The following is a 22,110-nucleotide window of genomic DNA, read 5'->3' as shown; positions in this document are numbered from 1 at the left end:
TAAATAAATAAATAAATAAATAAATAAATAATAAAAAATAATTTTAAGAAAGAATTTCAGGGGCATCTGCCTGGCTCAGACACTAGAGCATGCAACTCCTGATCTCAGGGTCTTGGGTTCAAGACCTACATTGGGTGCAGAGCGTACATAAATCAACCAACCAACCAACCAATCAAGAATTTCAGTAGAGGGCGCCTGGGTGGCTCAGTCGGTTAAGCGACTGCCTTCGGCTCAGGTCATGATCCTGGAGTCCCGGGATCGAGTACCGCATCGGGCTCCCTGCTCGGCAGGGAGTCTGCTTCTCCCTCTGACCCTCTTCCCTCTCGTGCTTTCTATCTCTCATTCTCTCTCTCTCAAATAAATACATAAAAAAATCTTAATAAAAAAAAAAGAATTTCAGTAGAGAAATGGAAATCCTTTTTTAAAAGTGAAGGAAATCATAGCAAATTTGGAAAAAAAGATAAAAACTCCGTATGTGAAAAATACAGTATCAAAAATTAGTATCTCAACCCATGAGGTTAAACAGAAGATTCAATACACTACAGTGAGAATCAGTAAACCAGAAGAGAAGTGAGAAGACTTTATCCTGGTATAAAGCTCAGAGAGACAAAAGAATGGAAAACAGAGAAGAGAAATGGAAGAATGGGAAACAGAGAAAGGACAAAGTAAAAAAAAAAAAAAAAAAAAAAATCTAATGTGTAAAGGGAAAAAAATAGGCAAGAATTATTTCCAGAGATAATGACAATTTTCCAAAACTGACAAAAGATACCAAACCACAGATCCAAACAGCCCAACAAACCCTAAGAGTATAAAATAAAAATAATTCTTTATTTCATCACCTAGCAAAACTATGTCTATCTATACCCAGGTGATATATGTTTATACCTAGGTGAAAACTGCTGAAAGACTAAAAGAAAATCTTAAAAGCAGCTAAACCCTTCACATCACCAAATGTTACCTTTAAAGAAGCTATAATTACTGATACCTAACATCTCAACAATAGATACTGAAATGATCTTGAATTAAAAAAAAAAAAAATCCTGTGGGCACCTGGGTGTCTCAGTCAGTTAAGCATCTGCCTTTGGCCCAGGTCATGACCCCAGGGTCCTGGGACTGAGTCCTACATCGGGCTCTCCGCTCAGCAAAGGAATCTGCTTCTCCCTCTCCCTCTGCCCCTCCTGCCTGCTCATGCGTGTGCTCTCTCTCTCATATTTCTAAAATAAATAAATAGATAAATAAATAAAAATCCAGTGAAATGTAAAACTGTGCAACTTCTAGAAAATAATAACAATAGAGAAAACCCAGAAGACCCTGGATATAGTGATGTCTTTTACAACAAAGATAATAAGATCTATGACAGAAATCAAGAAGCTGGACTTCATTAAAATTAAAAATTTCTGCTCTGTGAAACACAATGTCAAGAAAATGAGACGTCAGAGACTGGGAGAAACTATCTGCAAAAGACAAATCTAAAAAAAAAATGCTATCTCAAATATACATAGAACTCTTAGAACACCACAATAAGACAAGATTAAAAACGGGCCAACGACCTTGACATCTCACCAAAATAGATATAAAGGTGGCAAATAAGCATATGAAAAGATGCTACACATCATGTATCATCAAGAAAAGTAAATTAAAACAAGATACAACTACATACCTATTAGAAGGACCAAAGTCTGAACCACTGAGAAAACCGAATACTAGCAAGGATGTGGAGCAAAGGAATTCTCATTCACTGCTGGTAGAAATGCAAATGATAGAGCCACTTTGGCAGACAGTCTGGCAGTTACTTACAAAACTAAACATACTCTTACCATATAATCCAGCAATGGAATTCCCTGTTATCAATGGAGTTGGAAACATGTCCACACAAAAACCCACACACAGATGCTTATAGCACCTTTATTCATTACTGCCAAAACTTGGAAGCAACCAAGATATCTTTCAGTAGGTAAATGGAGAAACTACGGTACATCCAGACAATGGAATATTATTCAGTACTAAAAAGAAATGAAGGGCGTCTGGGTGGCTCAGTCCTTAAGCATCTGCCTTCGGCTCAGGTCATGATCCCAGAGTCCTGGGATCGAGCCCCACGTCGGTCTCCCTGCTCAGTGGGAGGCCTTCTTCTCCCTCTCCCACTCCCCCTGCTTGTGTTCCCTCTCTCACTGTGTCTCTCTCTGTCAAATAAATAAATAAAATCTTTAGAAAAAAAATTTTTTTAAATAATAAACAAATAAATGAAAAGAAATGAGCCACCAAGGCATGAAAAGACATTAAGGCACTTTAAATGCATATTCCTAAGTGAAAGAAGCCAATCGATTTCAACCATATGACATCTGGAAGAGATAAAACTATGAAGAGTGAAAAAGAGCACAAAGAATTCCTAAGACAGTGAAAATACTCTACATAATACTGTAATGATGGATACATGCCATTATCATTTGTCCAACCTGTATAATGTACAATACCAAGGGTGAACCCCAAGGCAAAACAATGCACTTCGGGTGATTATAATGTGTCAGGGTAGGTTCATCCATGGTAAAAAATGTACCATATTCTAGGGGGGTGAGGATACGGACAGAATAGGTGAAGGGGATTAAGAGATACAAACTTACAGTTATAGTAAATAACTTATGTGTATGAAAAATACAGCACTGGTAACAGGGTCAACAATATTGGAATAATTTTGTATGGTGACAGAACATAACCACACTTAGAGTGGTGAGCTTTTCCTAATGCACAGAATTGTCAATTCACTACACTGTATGCCTGAAACTAAGACAAATTTGTATGTCAACTATACTTCAATTAAAATTTTTTTAATCGTTTAAGAGTTTGTTAAATTGTTTTTTATTTGACAGAGAGAGAGAGTACAAGCAGTGGGAGCAGCAGGCAGAGGGAGAGGGAGAAGCAAGTTCCCCACTCAGGAGGGAGCCCGATGCGGGGCTCAATCCCAGGACCCAAGGATCACGATCTGAGCCAAAGGCAGACACTTAACTGTCTGAGCCACCCAGACACCACAATTAAAATTTTTTTAAATAAAAATTTTAAAAATTAAGAAATTAAAAGAAATGTTTTAAATATACCATTCTGGTGGAGGATGTTGATAATGGGGGAGGCTATGCATGTGTAGGGGCAAGGGGCAAATGGGAAATCTCCACATCTTCCTCTCAATTTTGTTGTAAACCTAGGATAACCACTACAAGAGAAGTAGAAGAGGGTATTACTTCTAAGCTAATAGAAGTAAAGAGAATTTAAAAAAAAAAGGCCAAAAAGCAAGAAAGAAGAGGAAAAAAATACAATATAAGTAGGACAAATAAATGACAAATACTAAAATAGCATTGTTTGGCAACCTACACTTCCATTGGCCAAATATGGCCCATTTTTGTTCTCATAAATAAAATTTTTATTAGAGCACAGCCAAGCTCATTTATTTTATATGTTGGCTATGGCTATTTTTGTGCTAAAACAGCAGAGATGAATAGCTGCAACAGAGATAAGATGCACACAAAGCCTAAAATATTTACTTCCTGGACCTTTACACAAACGTCTCACAACCTCTGAGACAAGAAATTTGAACCCAAATATATCTACAATTATACTGTATGTAATAGGCTAAATTCTCCAATTAAAGGAAAAATGCCTTTAAAAATAACAAACACACTACACCACACAGACACAGCAAAGAAAAGAATACATATACCATGCAAAAACTTACCAAAAGCACATGGAAGTTATTAGAGAAATCCTTTCTGGAGAAATAAAGGAACTAAAATCTAACCAAGTCAAATCAAAAAGGCTATTAAGGAGGTGCAATAAAAAATGGGGGCTCTGCTAGGATAAATGAGGCAGAAGAGAGAATTAGCGATATAGAAGACCAAATGATGGAAAATAAAGAAGCTGAGAAAGAGAGAGATAAACAACTACTGGATCACAAGGGCAGAATTCGAGAGCTAAGTGATACCATAAGACAAAACAACATTACAATAATTGGGATCCCAGAAGAAGAAGAGAGAGAGGGGCAGAAGGTACATTGGAGCAAATTATACCAGAGAACTTCCCGAATTTGGGGCAGGAAACAGGCATCAAAATCCAGGAGGCACGGAGAACCCCTCTCAAAAATCAATAAAAATAGGTCAATACTCATACATCTAATAGTAAAACTCACAAGTCTCAGAGACAAAGAGAAAATCCTGAAAGCAGCTCAGGAGAAGAAATATGTAACCTACAATGACAGAAACATTAGATTGGCAACAGACCTATCCACAGAGACCTGGAAGGCCAGAAAGGACTGGCATGATATATTCAGAGCACTAAATGAGAAAAATATGCAGCCAAGAATACTATATTCAGCTAGGCTGTCATTGAAAATAGAAGGAGAGATAAAAAGCTTCCAGGACAAACAAAAACTAAAGGAATTTGCAAACACGAAACCAGCCCTGCAAGAAATATTGAAAGGGGTCCTCTAAGCAAAGGGAGAGCCTAAAACCAACACAGACCAGAAAGGAACACAGACAATATACAGTAACAGTCACCTTACAGGCAATACAATGGCACTAAATTCATATCTTTCAGTAGTTACCTTGAATGTAAATGGGCTAAATGCCCCAATCAAAAGACACAGGCTATCAGATTGGATTAAAAAACAAGACCCATCAATATGCATCTGCAAGAGACTCATTTTAGACCCAAAGACACCCCCAGATTGAAAGTGAGGGGGTGGAAAACCATTTACCATGCTAATGGACACCAAAAGAAAGCTGGGGTGGCAATCCTTATATCAGACAAATGAGATTTTAAACCAAAGACTGTAATAAGAGATGAGGAAGGACACTATATCCTACTTAAAGGGTCTATCCAACAAGAAGATCTAACAATTGTAAATATCTATGCCCCTAACATGGGAGCAGCCACTTATATAAGCCAATTAATAACAAAAGCAAAGAAACACATTGACAACAATACAATAATAGTGGGGACTTTAACAGCCCCCTCACTGAAATGGACAGATCATCTAAGCAAAAGATCAACAAGGAAATAAAGACTTTAAATGACACACTGGACCAAATAGACTTTGCAGACATATTCAGAACATTCCATCCCAAAGCAACAGAATACACTTTCTTCTCTAGTGCCCATGGAACATTCTCCAGAATTGATCACATCCTAGGTCACAAATCAGGTCTCAACTGGCACCAAAAGATTGGAATCATTCCCTGCATATTTTCAGACCACAATGCTTTGAAACTAGAACTCAATCACAAGAGGAAAGTCGGAAAGAACTCAAATACATGGAGGCTAAAGAGCATCCTACTAAAGAATGAATGGGTCCAACCAGGAAATTAAAGAAGAACTCAAAAAATTCATGGAAACCAATGAAAATGAAAACACAACTGTCCAAAATCTTTGGGATACAGCAAAGGCAGTCCTAAGAGGAAAGTATATAGCAATACAAGCCTTTCTCAAGAAACAAGAAAGGTCTCAAATACACAACCTAACCCTACACCTAAAGGAGCTGGAGCAAGAAGAGCAAATAAAACCTAAACCCAACACGAGAAGAGAAATAATAAAGATCAGAGCAGAAATCAATGAACTAGAAACCAAAAGAACAGTAGAACAGATCAATGAAACTAGGAACTGGTTCTTTGAAAGAATTAACAAGATTGATAAACCCCTGGCCGGACTTATCAAAAAGAAAAGAGAAATGACCCAAATCAACAAAATCATGAATGAAAGAGGAGAGATCACAACCGACACCAAAGAAATACAAACAATTATAAGAACATATTATGAGCAACTCTATGCCAGCAATTTAGATAATCTGGAAGAAATGGATGCATTCCTAGAGATGTATCAACTAACAAAACTGAACCAGGAAGAAATAGAAAACCTGAACAGACCTATAACCACTAAGGAAATTGAAGTGGTAATCAAAAATCTCCCAACAAACGAAAGCCCAGGGCCAGATGGCTTCCCAGGGGAATTCTACCAAACATTTAAAGAAGAATTAATACCTACCCTTCTGAAACTGTTCCAAAAAATAGAAATGGAAGGAAAACTTCCAAGCTCATTTTATGAGGCCACCATTACCTTGATCCCCAAACCAGACAAAAGACCCCCATCAAAAAGGAGAACTACAGACCAATATCCTCGATGAACATGGATGCAAAAATTCTCACCAAAATCTTAGCCAATAGGATCCAGCAGTACATTAAAAGGATTATTCACCACGACCAAGTGGGATTTATCCCTGGGCTGCAAGGTTGGTTCAACATCCGCAAACCAATCAACATGATACAATACATTAACAAAAGAAAGAACAAGAACCATATGATCCTCTCAATAGATGCAGAAAAAGCACCTGACAAAGTACAGCCTCCTTTCTTGATCAAAACTCTTCAGAGAACAGGGATACTGGGTACATACCTCAACATCATAAAAGCCATCTATGAAAAACCCACAGTGAATATCATTCTCAATGGAGAAAACCTGAGAGCTTTCCCCCTAAGGTCAGGAACACGGCAGGGATGTCCACCATCACCACTGCTATTCAACATAGTATTAGAAGTCCTAGCCACAGCAATCAGACAACAAAAAGAAATCAAAGGCATCCAAATCGGCAAAGAAGAAGTCAAACTCTCCCTCTCTGCAGATGATACTTTATGTGGAAAACCCAGAAGACTCCACCCCAAAACTGCTAGAACTCATACAGGAATTCAGTAAAGTGGCAGGACATAAAATCAATGCACAGAAATCAGTGGCATTCCTATACAACAACAAGACAGAGAAGAAAGAGAAATTAAGGAGTCGACCCCATTTGCAATGGCATCCAAAACCATAAGATACCTAGGAATAAATCTAACCAAAGAGGCAAAGAATCTGTACTCAGAAAACTATAAAACACTCATGAAAGAAACTGAGAAAGACACAAAGAAATGGAAAAACGTTCCATGCTCATGGATTGGGAGAACCAACATTGTGAAGATGTCAATGCTGCCTAGAGCAATCTACACATTCAATGCAATCCCCATCAAAATACCATCCATTTTTTTCAAAGAAATGGAACAAAGAATCCTAAAATTTGTATGGAATCAGAAAAGACCCCGAAAAGCCAGAGGAATGTTGAAAAAAAAAAAAGCAAAGTTGGTGGCATCACAATTCTGGACTTCAAGCTCTATTACAAAGCTGTCATCATCAAGACAGTATGGTACTGGCACAAAAAGAGACACAAAGATCAATGGAACAGAACAGAGAGCCCAGAAATGGACCCTCAACTCTATGGTCAACTAATCTTCGACAAAGCAGGAAAGAATGTCCAATGGAAAAAAGACAGTCTCTTCAACAAATGGTGTTGGGAAAATTGGACAGCCACATGCAGAAGAATGAAACGACCACTTCCTTACACCACACACAAAAATAGACTCCAAATGGTTGAAAGACCTAAATGTGAGACAGGAGACCATCAAAATCCTAAAGGAGAGCACAGGCAGCAACCTTTTCAACCTCAGCCGCAGCAACTTCTTCCTAGAAACATCGCCAAAGGCAAGGGAAGCGAGGGCAAAAATGAACTATTGGGACTTCATCAAGATAAAAAGCTTTTGCAGAGCAAAAGAAAGAGTCCACAAAACCAAAAGACAACCAACAGAATGGGAGAAGATATTTGCAAATGACATATCAGATAAAGGGCTAGTATCCAAAATCTATAAAGAACTTCTCAAACTCAACACCCAAAGAACAAATGATCCAATCAAGAAATGGGCAGAAGACATGAACAGACATTTTTCCAAAGAAGACATCCAAATGGCCAACAGACACATGAAAAAGCGCTCAACATCACTCAGCATCAGGGAAATCCAAATCAAAACCTCAATGAGAAACCACCTCACACCAGTCAGAATGGCTAAAATTAACAAGTCAGGAAACGACAGATGTTGGCGGGGATGCAGAGAAAGGGGAACCCTCCTACACTGTTGGTGGGAATGCAAGCCGGTGCAACCACTCTGGAAAACAGTATGGAGGTTCTTCAAAAAGTTGAAAATAGAGCTACCATACAATCCAGCAATTGCACTACTGGGTATTTACCCCAAAGATACAAATGTAGGGATCCGAAAGGGTACGTGCAACCCCGATGCTTACAGCAGCAATGTCCACAATAACGAAACTGTGGAAAGAGCCAAGATGTCTATCGACAGATGAATGGATAAAGAAGATGTGGTATATATACACAACAAAATATTATGCAGCCATCAAAAGGAATGAAATCTTGCCATGTGCAACGACGTGGATCGAACTGGACGGTGTTATGCTGAGCGAAATAAGTCAATCAGAGAAAGACATGTATCATATGACCTCACTGATATGAGGAATTCTTAATCTCAGGAAACAAACTGAGAGTTGCTGAAGTGGTGGGGGGTGGGAAGGATGGGGCGGCTGGGTGATAGACATTGGGGAGGGTATGTGCTATGGTGAGCACTGTGAATTGTGCAAGACTGTTGAATCACAGATTTGTACCTCTGAAACAAATAATACATTATATGTTAAAAAAAAAAAGAAGAAGATAGCAGGAGGGGAAGAATGAAGGCGGGGGAATCAGAGGGCGAGACGAACCATGAGAGACGATGGACTCTGAAAAACAAACTGAGGGTTCTAGAGGGGAGGGGGGTGGGAGGATGGGTTAGCGTGGTGATGGGTATTAAAGAGGGCACGTTCTGCATGGAGCACTGGGTGTTATACACAAACAATGAATCATGGAACACTACATCAGAAACTAATGATGTACTGTATGGTGATTAACATAACATAAAAAAAAAAAAACCTTACCAAAAGCAAACTGATGACACTTTAATAAAAACAAAGTAGACTTTAAGGCAAAAAACAATGCCAGAGATATAAAGGACACTTCACAATGATAAAAAGTTCAATTCACCTGAAGACGTATTAGTTCTAAAGTTGTATCCACCCAGAACACCTAAAGACATTTTCCCAAAGAAGACATACAGATGGCCAACAGACACATGAAAAGGTGCTCAATATCATTAATCATCAGGGAAATGCAAGTCAAAACCACAATGAGATATCACCTCACACCAGTTAGAATAGCTAGTATCAAAAAAGATAAGGAGTAACAAGTGTTGGCAAGGATGTGGAGAAAAGGGAACCATCACGCAGTGTTGGTGGGGATGTAAATTCATGCAGCCCCTGTGGAAAATATTACAGAGGTTCCTCAAAGAAATTAAAAATAAAAATACCATATAATCCAGTGATTCCACTACTGGGTATTTACCCAAAGAAAACAAAAACACTAATTCGAAAAGACATATGCATCACTGTGTTTACTGTGGCACCATTTACAACAGCCAAGATATAGAAGCAACCTAAGTGTCCACTCTTAGATGAATGGATAAAAAAATTTGGGGATGGATGGATGGACAGACAGACATTACTCAGCCAGCCATAAAAAAGAATGAGATCTTGCCATTTGCAACAACATGGATGGACCTAGAGGGATTACAGTAGGTGAACTGTCTGACAAATACCATATGGTTTCACTTATATGTGGAATCTAAAAAACAAAACAAATGATCAAACAAACAAAAAGAGCATAAACAGACCTAAAGATACAGAGAACATACTGGTGGTTGCCAGAAGGAAGGTAACAAGAGGGATGAGGGGGAATGGGCAATATGGGTGAAGGGGAGCAGGAGATATAGGCTTCCATTTATGGCATGAATAAGTCATGGGGATGAAAGGTACAGCAGAGGAAATACAGTCAAAAGTACTATAATAGCACTGTATGGTACTAGATGGTAGCTACACTTGTGGTGAGCATAGCATAAAGTATACAGTTGTCGAATCACTATGTTGTAGACCTGAAACTAATGTTAACATTGTGTGTCAACTACACCTCAATTAAAAAAAAGAATGTGTAGCCACCTACTAATATGGCTTCGAATATATAAAAGCAAAAATTGACAGAACTACATGGATAAACAGAAAAATCACAATCAAAATGAGAGATTTTCAATGTAACTCTCTTAGGAAATGATAAAATGAACAGGATAAAAAAACAAAAACCAGTGGGTATATATTAGAATTGAACAAAAGAACACACAAACTTAAATACATATAGACAAAAAATGCAAAACACAGACTTTTCAGGTACATGCAGATATTTACCAAAATTCACTCTATCCTGGTCCATAATCCAAGCGTCAACATATTTCAAAATGCTGAAATCATACAGAGTATGTTCTCTAACTACATGTAATTAAGATTAGCAAAAATATACCTTTAAAAATCAACACATATTTGGAAATTTAAAAATATATTTCTAAATAATCCAGGGAGGCAAGAAAAAAAAGCACAAGGAAACTGAGACTATCTTTAAACTAAATATAATGAAAATTCTATTACTCAAAACTAGTGAGGCACAATAAAGCAATGCTTGAGGGAAATTTTCAGACTTAAATGAATATATCAGAAATGAAAAAAGGTTGGGGCACCTGGCTGGCTCAGTTGGTGGAGCATGCAACTCTTGATCTTGGGGTTCTGAGTTTGAGCCCCACCTTGGGTACAGAAATTACTTAAAAAAATATTTAAAAAAAAATAAAGAAATGAAAAAAGGTTGAAAATCATTGTCAAACATCCATCTTACAGTTAGAAAAGGAACAGCAAATTGAACACAAAGTCAAAGGAAATAAGGAACAGAAACTTAATGAAATAGAAAATAAATATACAAAAAGGATCAGCAAAGCCAATAGTTGCTTTTTTATAAAAACTATTAAAACCAACAAGTGACAAATGAGACTGATCATAAAATATAGAGAAGGCATAAATAACCGTCAGGAATGGAAAGGGGACATCTAATCCAGATCCAGCAGGCATTTAAAAAGTTCTAAAAGGGGGCGCCCAGCTGGCTCAGTGAGTAGAACATGCAACTCTTGATCTCAGGGTCATGAGTTCAAAACCCACACTGGGCATGGAGCTTATTTAAAAATGAAAAAAAAAAATCGAAACTGTAGATGAAATTTTAAAATTCCTTGAAAGTATAACTTATCAGGGTACCTGGCTGGCTCGGTCAGTTGAGTGGCAGACTTTTGATTGTGACTCAGGTCATGGTCTCAGGATTATGGGATCAAGCCAGTCCTCCACCCCCATACTCAGCAGGAAGTCCACTTCTCTCCCTCTCCCTGTGTCCCTCCCCCCAACTCACACATGCGTGAGCTTTCTCTAAAATAAGTAAATAAATCTTTAAAAATATATATATATATAAAATTTATCAAACTCACTGAAGAACTGGAATATCTGAATAGTCCTTTAACTACTGAAGAAATTAAGTATATAATTTGAAACCTTCCTATAAAGATGATTTCAAGCCCAGATGGATCTACTAGTAAAATCTATGAAACACATAAAGAAGAAACTATAATATTCCACAAATTTTTTCAGAGAATAAAAAAATGAGGTATACTCATTTTATAAGGCTAACTAATCTTGATACCAAAACCTAAGGACAGTTAGATAAAGGAATTTTTCAGGCCAATCTCGATCACAAATATAGATGCTAAAATCCTAAATAAAATAGCAAACTGACCCGCCAATATGTAAAAGTGATAACATATCTCCACCAAGTTGGGTTTATATCAGAAATGGAAAGTTAGTCTAACATTCAAAATTCAAAGTAATTCAGATTTTAACAAGGCAGGGAAAAAAGAAAGAAAAACATCTCAATAGATACAGGCAATGTATCTGACCAAATTCAATATCCATTCATAATTTTAAAAAAAGAAAAGAGAAACATTACAAAACAAGTATATAAAAGGAAATTTCCATGATTTGATTAACAGTAAGGAAAAAACTTGAATAAATATATCATATTTAAGAGTGAAAGGTGAGGGGTGCCTGGGTGGCTCAGTTGGTTAAGCGTTTGATTCTTGATCTCAGCTGAGGTCTTGATCTCAGGGTCGTGAGTTCAAGCCCCGCACTGGGCTCCACGCAAGAGTGAAATAAATGTGAGACTAAGAACAAGACAAGATGCCTGCCATCACCATTTCTATTTAGCATTATACCTGAAGTATTTATTAGCCAGTATGGTAAGTCAAGAAAAATAAAGGTATAAGGACTGGAAAATGAGATATAAAATTTGTACAAGATGACTGCACACACAGAAAATCCAAAACAATCTACAGATAAATTATCAGAATAAGCAAGGACTAACAGGTTGCTGGACACAAAGTCAATATATAAAAATCAAGTGGATTTATATATAAATCTGTAATACCTTACCGACAAACTGCTTTCACCCAAAATATATGGAGTTCCTTCAATTTGTTCTTTAAACAGGGGGAAAAACAAACATAAAAAAAACCCAGGAGATGAACAGGGGGGCACCTGGGTGGCTCAGTCGGTTGAACGTCCCACTCTTGGTTTCGGCTAAGGTCCTGATCTCCTGGGTCATGGGATCAAGCCCCACATTGGGCTCCAGGCTCAGCAGGGAGTTGGCTTGAGGAGTCTATCCCTCTGTCCTTTCCCCCACAAGCACGTGTATGTGCACTCTCTCTGTCTCTCAAATAAATAGTTTATAGAAAAAGACATGAACAGGTACTTTATAAAAGTGAAAATGCAAATGACCAATAAACACGTGAAAGGATGCTCGAGTTCATCATCCAACAGGAAAATGCAAATTAAAACCACAATGAGATACAGGTATCCCTCACCATCTAAAAGTACAGCCTTCTGGGGCGCCTGGGTGGCTCAGTTGGTCAAACGTCTGCCTTTGGCTCAGGTCATGATCCTGGAGTCCAGGGATCAAGCCCCACATCGGGCTCCCTGCTCAGCGGGAAGTCTGCTTCTCCCTCTGACTCTCCCCCCTCTCGTACTCTCTCTCCACTCTATCAAATATATAAATAAAATCTTTAATAAGTAAACAAACAAAATAAATAAAAGTACAGCCTTCCTACGAAATCTTTCATAAGCCAAAATGGCATAAAGCAAAGAAGCAATTACCACTAATTTACATGGAAAAACTTTTGAGCTTTAACAGACCCAAAAAATTACCCCTCTTAGGCTTTTCTGATACCGTAGGGCACATCTTGCTAACAGATGCACAAAATACACTGAGCTAAGGCACAGATGCTCACAGACACAGTTCAAAACTATGGCGGCTTGATACTGAGATGCTGAGCATAGTTCCCAGGGAAGGAGCTTGGCAGCGCCACTCTCCCTGTGCACACTGCCCCCATAAGGGCTCACTGCAAAACTAATGCCAAATGCTATTTTCTCATTTTGCTATTTTTTGCAAAAGCGAAAACCCTCTTAGGATTGTTCTTGGTTAGCAAAAACAGGTAAGAGCAAAGTGGCATAACACAAACTTCTGAAAAGTGGGGGAGACATGTACTACTACTTATAAGAATGATTCAAATTGAAAGACTGGCAATACCAAGTGGTGATGAGGACATGGAACAACTAGAACTCTGAAACAAGGTTGCTGCTGGTGTGAACTGGTACAACCACCTTGGAAAATTCTTTGGCATTACCTACTACAGTTACACATACATAACTCTATGACCTGGAAATTCTACTCGAGGGTATATACCTAATATAAATATACAAATATGTGTAGCAAGACCCTTGTGCAAGAATATTCAAAGCAGTATTACTTATAATAGCAAAAACAACTGGCAACAACCCAAATGTCTGTCAATAGTAGCAAATATATTTTGGCATATTTATAAAATTTAGTATCATACAGCATTGAAAATGATTATACTAAACTCAAAAATGAATCTCACAAATATGCTGAGTAAAAGAAGACAAAAGAATATTCTCTATATGATTAAATTGATATACTTAATACAAAGTTCAAAAAACAGGTACAACTAACTTCCTTTGCCAGATGAATGGATAAATGGCGGTATCCATAAATAGAATACCACTCAACAGTAGAAAGGAATGAATTATTAACAGATGCAACAACATGGATCAATCTCAATGTAATTATACTGAGTGAAAGTACTGGATAACAGAGTATATCCAATATGATCCCATTCATATAAAATTCTAGAAAATGCCAACTAACCGAAATGCCCGAAGCAAATGAGTGGGTGCTCAGGGATGAGGGGGAGAGACAGGAGAGAGAAATTACAAAGGGGATGATGCGTATGTTCACTACCTTGATTGTGGTGATGGTTTCATGAGTATATGTATATGTCAAAATTGATCAAATCATACACTTTAAATGTGTAGTATACTGTATGTCAACTATACTTCAATAAAGCTGTTAGAAGGAAGAGAGGAAGGAGGAAGGTAATAAGGGAGGAAAGACAAACAGGAAAAAAGGACCAGAGGAGGAATGGAGGAGGGAAAAAGGGAGCAGACCAGTAGGGAAGAGGGGATGAACGGAGGAGAGAAACTCTGAATGACTGACAGGAAATTAACCTTTCTAGGCCCCAATTTTCTTATCTGTAAAATGGGAGTTAGACTTTTCACAGTTAAATGAGGTAATGTATGCACACCCCTTAGTGCACACTATATGTTTATGTGTCTATCTTTTCTTCCCTTCTTTCTCACTCACTCCTTCAAGAAACAGGAGTATCTAATTGTGCCAGGCTCTGTACTAGGCACTGGGATACAAGAGAATACTATATCATTTTTCCTTTATAAGGAAACATAGAAACAAATAATAAAAAATGAGTAATTATAAAATTTTATAAATACTGCAAAGAGCTACATGATGTTAGAGATACTATAACAGGTGTTTTTGACCAAGTCAGGGAAATAAGGAAAAGCATCCGTGAAGAAGGGACCACACTGCTGACCTCTGAAGAACAAGCAGGCATTAATTAGGCAAAAACAGGAATAAGCATGTACAAAGCCTGGACTGGAAGATGTCTTTCAATAAAATGGCTAATGTCTCTGGAGAGGAAAGAATAAGGAGGAGACTGGCATGAACTAAAGCTTGAAAGGTGGTCTGGGGTCAGACCAAGATGAGGCAGGCCCACCTTAAGAGCAATGGGAAGACTCTGACATGGTTTAAACAGGAGAGGTAAGCAACCTCTCTGCAGTTTAGAAAAAGCACTCCAATTACAGTGCAGAGAATAAGTTGCACGGGAACAAGAATGAACATAGATAGATAGATAGGAGCTACTGTTGCAGTTCAGGCAACAATAATAATAGCTTGGATCAGGGCAGTAAAGTCAGAGATTCATCTATCAAAAAATCCTTACCAAGAGCCAAGCACTCTCCCAAATGCAAGAGATAGAGTAATAAGCCGCCAAAAAAAAAAAAAAAAAAAAAAAAAAATCCTGCTCTTGTTGGGTTTACATTCTAGAGGGGAGGGACAGACAAATAAATAAATATCACATACCTGATGGTTGTAAGTGCTATGAAGAAAACATTAAAGTAGGAAAGGAGTAGCAGAAGGAGGGGTTGTCTTAGAGCCCACAGAATCATAAAGGGGTTAGTTTCTAGACAAGAAAGGATGACTCAGGAGTCGTGGACTTCTTAGGGTGACTGACATAAATAGGCTAAAAGGCATGATGACAATTGCCCTGATGATTTCAAAGTGGTTATAGTTAGTGATGTAAGTGTTGGGGGAGAAGGAAGGCTAGAGGACATGCCAGGAAACACAGCATTCTGAGACCTCTTCTTTACTCCTGCCAATGATGAGGCAGAAGCCAGTGAAGGACAGCTTTATCCATAGCACTTAGAGCTTCTGGACTCCCTCTTAACTCCAAAAGAGAAGTGAAAGCGAAAAGAGGATTGGTCTTACATAAAACAGCTTGTTCCTCAACTCCTATCATCTGGTAAATTCTATGACGGCAGAAGCTGTATCTTTACCCCTATATTCCCAGAATCCAGACAAGTACCTAGCACACAGCAGACATGGGATATATATTATTGAAAGAATAAATGAATGGAGTACTGTATTTTTTTTTTTCTTAAGTAACCTCTACGCCCAACGTGGGGCTTTAACTCACAACCCCGAGACTCAGAGTTGCATGCTCCAACAACTGAGCCAGCCAAGTGCCCCCCAAATTGGAGTATTATATCTAAAGGCAAAACATCCCTGGAGTGCCTGGGTGGCTCAGTCTGGTTAAGCATCTGCCTTGGCTCAGGTCTTGATCCTGGAGTCCCCGGAATGAGGCCCACATGGGGCTCCATGCTCTGTGGGGAGTCTGCTTCTCCCTCTGCCCCTCACTCTGCTTGTGCTCTCTCTCAAATAAACAAATAAAATCTTAAACACACATACACACACACACAAACACACACATCCCCATATTACTAAGGTAAACATTTTAAGTGTGCTCATATAAAAATTACTAAGTGGGCCTAGCCACAAAAGAGCTTTTTTTTAACATTTAATGTACTATACAAAATAGCTTTAATCAAATCAAATTACATTGATTTTTAAGTTTTTAAATTGACTACTATATTCTAAGAGTCTTAAAGACAATCACATTTTATAAATTTGGAGAATTTTAAAATATACACTTATACTGCTTTAAAATAAAACTCAGAGGGGCAGATGCCTGGCTCAGTTGGTAGAGCATGCACCTCTTGATCTCAGGGTTGTGAGTTCAAGCCCCATACTGGGCATAGAGCCTACTTAAAATTTAAATAAATCAGTAAATAAGTAATACATAATTAAACTACAAATTCAAAAACCTTAGACTTATCAAATTATTTTCGTATGTTTAATGACATGTTTGTTTAAAGAAATGGTGGTACTTTATCCTACAAAATTCCTCAGTTTTTCTACTGTATCACATTTATGTATTTACATTCATATTGTTTGTAATGCTATTTACAAACAATGAATACAAACCAGGAGTTCAGCAATGCTCCTTGGAGCCACTATGCAGCCCTTAGTGTGTAGATGCCAGATAACCACACTACTTTAAAATAAAACTATAATAACTATGCTTTTCAAGAGTGTACTTAGTTTAATCCAGATCTAACTAAAATTTTCTGGGGCGTCTGGGTGGCTCAGCTGGTTAAGCATCTGACTCTTGATTTTGGCTCAGGCTGTGATCTCAGGGTCTTGAGATTGAGTCCCGCCTCTGGCTCCATGCCGGGAGCCTGCATAAGATTCTCTTTTCTCTCACCCCTCACACCACTAGAGCATGCACTCTCTCTCAAAAACAAATTTTTTTTTCTCATTTATATTCTAAAATTTAACTTGACTGTTAAATTACTTATTAAAAAAAAAATACATACCTTTCTCTCACAAAATCTGCTAGTTCTTTTGTTGATATCTGTCCATGTTTCATATTATGGTAAAGGACATCAAAGCCACTATTTTTTTCCCCCTAAAATTGAAGAAAATTTTTAGTTTAACAACAAAAAAAGATCAAAATGACTTGAGAATAACCCTATATTAACCAATATGCAACTCCAATGCTCAGGTGAGCAACTTCTCCTTAATTCAACCAATGTTGCTCATTATATGACTTCATACTGTATCAAAGGAATACAGTTTGACATCATTTACAATTTATTATATACACATATACACACATTAAACACACATGCACACATTCTATAATCACTCATGACAGTATATTAAGTCTGAAATTTTAAAAAACAACATGCAGCATAATTTAGAAAAGATAACCATGGATCTTTTTGAATACATTACCAACCCCATTTCAATTCCTTCAACATGCACTAAGGGATTCCTGATTATTCAAGGCAGAGTCCCTACTTTAAAATAAGTAAATCTTGGCTTCTGAGTCAAGACAGTCTATTACTAATCACTTACACATTCAATACCACAAAATGCCTTCTAGTAGCTAATAAAAGTCTTTTAGTAAACTTAAACAACTTGAGAAGTGAGAAAGATAAAATTTTAACAAAAGAGCAGTAACATTCATCGGCTAGTCCTCGTCCCCAACTAATGGGAAATTAACAGAACAAGACCACTACACAATCCTAGAAAACCTTTACTGCCATTTATTCATTCCAATAAATGTTAAATTAGTAAGTCATAGGGAAGAAAACAGAAATACCAGTTTTATAAATGAAATAGAGACTATTAATAAACTAAGCTCAACAACTCTCTTTACAATTGGTATTTTCTTTTTCTTCAGTGAAAATAAAATAGTGAAGAATTCAATATATTTGCTGGAAATAGCAATACAATAAGCAAGAATTACACAATATGAAACCTAGTTTTTTCACAGTTCACCAAAAACAGGAAACATAGGAACTTCCAGTTATGCTGAAGTGATCCCTAACAAACTTGTAAACTAATATGAAAGTAATTATTTTGCCATATATATAATAAATTAAAATGTCATATTTGGGGGAAACCTGGGTGGCTCAGTCAGTTAAGCATCTGCCTTCAGCTCAGGTCATGATCCTGGGGTCCTGGGATGGAGCCCCACGTGGGACTGCCTGCTCAGCGGGGAGCCTGCTTCTGCTTCTCCCTCTGCCTTTCCCCCTCCCCCACCATGCACTCTCTCTCAAATAAATAAAATCTTTAAAAAATAAAATAGAATGTCATATTTGGGGGCGCCTGGGTGGCTCAGTCAGTTAAGCCTCTGCCTCCGGCTGGGGTCATGATCCCAGGGTCCTGGGATGGAGCCAGTTAGGCTCCCTGCTCAGCAGGGAGTCTGCTTCTCCTTCTCCCTCTGCCCCTCCCCCACCCCCCCACTCCTGCTCACTCACTCACTCTCTCTCTTTCTCAGATAAATAAATAAAAATCTTAAAAAAAAAATCTAACCAGTCAGGTTATCTGGGTTCCCAAGGTGCATTACACATATTCAAATTAGAAGCGAGTTGGGAATAAAGAGCTATTCAAACAGGCACAAAGACTGTTAGAAATACTATTTACCAGGCTTACAAGAGAAAGAAAAAAATCTTTTTTTTTTTTTAATGGAGATAAGAACTTGGAGACCATCTAGTAATTGAGGTAATAAGGTCCTGAGCGTTTTGCTTACTGCTACAGTATTATAAACATTAAGCAATCAAGAAAAGGTTAAATTATATTCAGAAATCTGGGTTTTTATTAAGAAGACCTTGAAGAAGTAAGCTCCTTATCCAGGAACTTCAGATATCCAAATAACATATTAGTTAAAATTCCCAATAAGGAAATGAGGATTATTAATTCATTTAATACAACATAACAATATTAATATAGCAGCAATAATACACCCTGGGAAACAGTACTAGCTATTCCATCCCTCAGGTCTTCACTTGGAAAGACAAGGAAAACTCATTCTAATAAGCATGTGATATAGAAGAAGCCTGCCTCAGAAGGCATTAACAACTAAATATAAACACCCTACATGATTACAAATCCATTTATCATTTCTATTTAGGGATTCATTCATTTACTGAGGTCAAAAAACTTGAATCTGACTCCAAGCACTATTCTTTAATAATTTCACAAACTTGTTAACACAAATATTTATTACTTGTGACCTTTTCTTTAGCACAAACTAAGCAAAAATTTTACTTCAAATGGCACTAGCAGCACCCTCTCTCTCTACACATACACACACACACTTACATACACATACAACTGTCTTTTAAAAAAAATTTTCAAAGTGTCTAATAAAGAACCCAAGTTGTATGGTCACCTTGTCAAAAACTTAATTTATAGCTTTGATAACAGATGAATAAATATTAAATATACACACATTTATATGTCAAAAAATAAAGAGCAGTGGAGCTCAGGTCTAGACCCATCTGGCTTCAGTGTCTTCACCTGCACAAAACACTGAAAATTCTGGTGACAGGGAGAGACCACTCTTGAAACTGACAATCATAACTGATTATAATCCAGCCACCGTTTGAGATTACCCAGTATTTTTTTTTACCCAGAACTACCTGCACACAGGTTCTATGATTTTTACAGTAGCCACCGACGTTTTTAGTAGGTGGCTCTAATTCAAAGAAAAGTAAAATAGCAATAAGTATTCCTGAATTGCATATCCATTTTATCACCTTAGACCTTGAAGTGGATCTATTCCTGTTATTTTCAACACAAAAATATTTTTTTCCTTTAACATATTCTTTTAACTCAAGCAAGAACTTGCTTTCCTTGGCTAATTACGAATACATGGTGAACACACAAATAACTTGACAATAGACCTTTATTATCAAATAGAACTACAACTAAACATGTCTTCTGGTCCTCAATATTTTACTAAAACTGTAAATATTCACGCCCTTTGATCCAGCAAATCTACTTTTAGAAATCTATACTACAGAAACACAGATACAAAGATAAATGTGGAAGAATATTTACTGAAGTACTATTTATAATAGTGAAAAATCAGAAAAAAACTCAAAAACATCCACTAATATTACTGGTTAAGTAAATGACAGTATATCCTACAATAAAAAATATATATGGTGCTTTTTAAGACTGCAGTAAAAAAAAAAATGCAGATTTTTAAGTGTTAATTTTAAAAATCTGTCCAGATATACTGTCAATGGAAAAAAGCAGGACACAATTACCATTAACAGCCAAAAATAACCTAATGTTAGGAACAACTTAATGTCCATCAACCAGTGAATAAAAAGACAAAGTAGGGTATACCCATAAACTAGAATATAAATGGATGAACATCATAAACATTTCACTAAGTTAAATAAGTCAAGACACAAGAGACCACATATTGTAGGATTCCACTTATATGAAATGTCCAGAATAAGCAAATATGCTGAGATAGAAAGTAGATGAGTGGGTTGCTAGGGAGGAGGGCTGTGAGGTAGGAGGTGATAAAAGGTACAAGTTTTCTTTTTTAAGGTAATGAAAATGTTTTAAAATTGACTGTGATGATGGATGCATATATCTGTATTACCCAAAACCACTGAACTGTACACTGCAAGTGAACTGCACAATATATAAAACATATCACGATAAACTTGTCAAAGGCATGAGCAAATATTTTTATCTATTTCAATCAATTCATTCTTGCAGAGAGATTTGCAGTATTAACTGACAAAAGCTGCTATTAACACCATTGCTGGTACAAGGAAGACCATTATTTTGAAGATTTACACTAAGATAGGATCCTTTACCTGCTGGTCTCCATGCACTTTACAAAGAGGTAGCACTTTCATAAAAGTCCAATGATTATGGCCTGGGGCAAACAAAATCTTGTTATAATCCTGTATAAACAAGTATTAAAAATCTTTGAAATAATTCCTAATAGAAAGTAGGGAAAAGAAAAAAAACCCTTATCATCCTTTGAAGATGTTTAGTCCAGAATCGTACAAGTCTTTTAAGAAAACCAACTTCTTAAGACCTATTGTTTCTACCACTCTAATTTGACAACACTTAACAGTTTGACATTTATCAATCCAGATTCCTTTTCCCACACATATAGTACATGTTACTTAATACAAAAATGAGATCACACCATGCATGGTTTTGCACTTAAATTATCAACTGAACTGAAATTTAGCTAAAAAGATAATTAAGTTGTAAGTAAGGTCACCAAGTCACTGGAAATATTCAGATTTTTTTTAGTCTAATTTAGAATCTACAAGACATACTTGAAATTTCAAGTTAAAAAGTCTGAATACAGGGCGCCTGGGTGGCTCGGCCGGTTGGGCGACTGCTTTCGGCTCAGGTCATGATCCTGGAGTCTCGGGATCTGGGTCCCGCGTCGGGCTCCCTGCTCGGCAGGGAGTCTGCTTCTCCCTCTGACCCTTCCCCCTCTCATGTGCTCTCTCTCTCTCTCATTCTCTCTCAAATAAATAAATAAATAAAATCTTTTAAAAAAAAGTCTGAATACATCATCAAACCTATTTTGGAAACTCAAAGGCATCTTCTGGTTGATTTTATAACATCACTTTATACTTAAAAATTTTTTTAAAGAGATATAAAATACAACCTAACACCTTCCCACTTGAAGAAAAAATCTCTATTAACAAAGCAATGAAATTCCTATTTTAACGAAAATGGAACTGTTTAATGTACCTCGGTTTTTAAGACCCATGAATAGTAATAGTGGAAAAACACAAAGTTATAAACCCCAGAGATTTTAGCTAATGGTTTGAAACTTCTCCTCCAAAGAACCTTTTAAGAGCAATGGTAAATTAAACACTAAAAACAAAAAGCCTTGATACCTTTCACTTCTAATGACTCCA

General features: G+C 37.1%; 1 protein-coding gene across 2 annotated transcripts in view; it reads right to left on the bottom strand.

Moving 5' to 3' along the window:
* The window catches only part of FCHO2 (FCH and mu domain containing endocytic adaptor 2), a 120,132-nt gene that overhangs the window by 87,812 nt on the left and 10,210 nt on the right, over positions 1-22,110 (bottom strand). The window contains exon 2 of one of the 2 annotated variants that reach the window (XM_028089651.2): positions 17,221-17,312. The exons of the other annotated variant lie outside the window; for it this stretch is intronic. Within the exon in view, the coding sequence (XP_027945452.1) occupies positions 17,221-17,312 (92 nt within the window). The remainder of the gene's footprint in view (positions 1-17,220; positions 17,313-22,110) is intronic. 2 annotated transcript variants of the gene reach the window in all.

This window comes from Eumetopias jubatus, unplaced genomic scaffold (assembly GCF_037043125.1).
Source record: "Eumetopias jubatus isolate StellerSeaLion01/CBP00866 unplaced genomic scaffold, mEumJub1_p1.0 scaffold_5, whole genome shotgun sequence".
NCBI lineage: Eukaryota > Metazoa > Chordata > Mammalia > Carnivora > Otariidae > Eumetopias > Eumetopias jubatus.
This window is presented reverse-complemented; position numbering and strand designations above follow the sequence as displayed.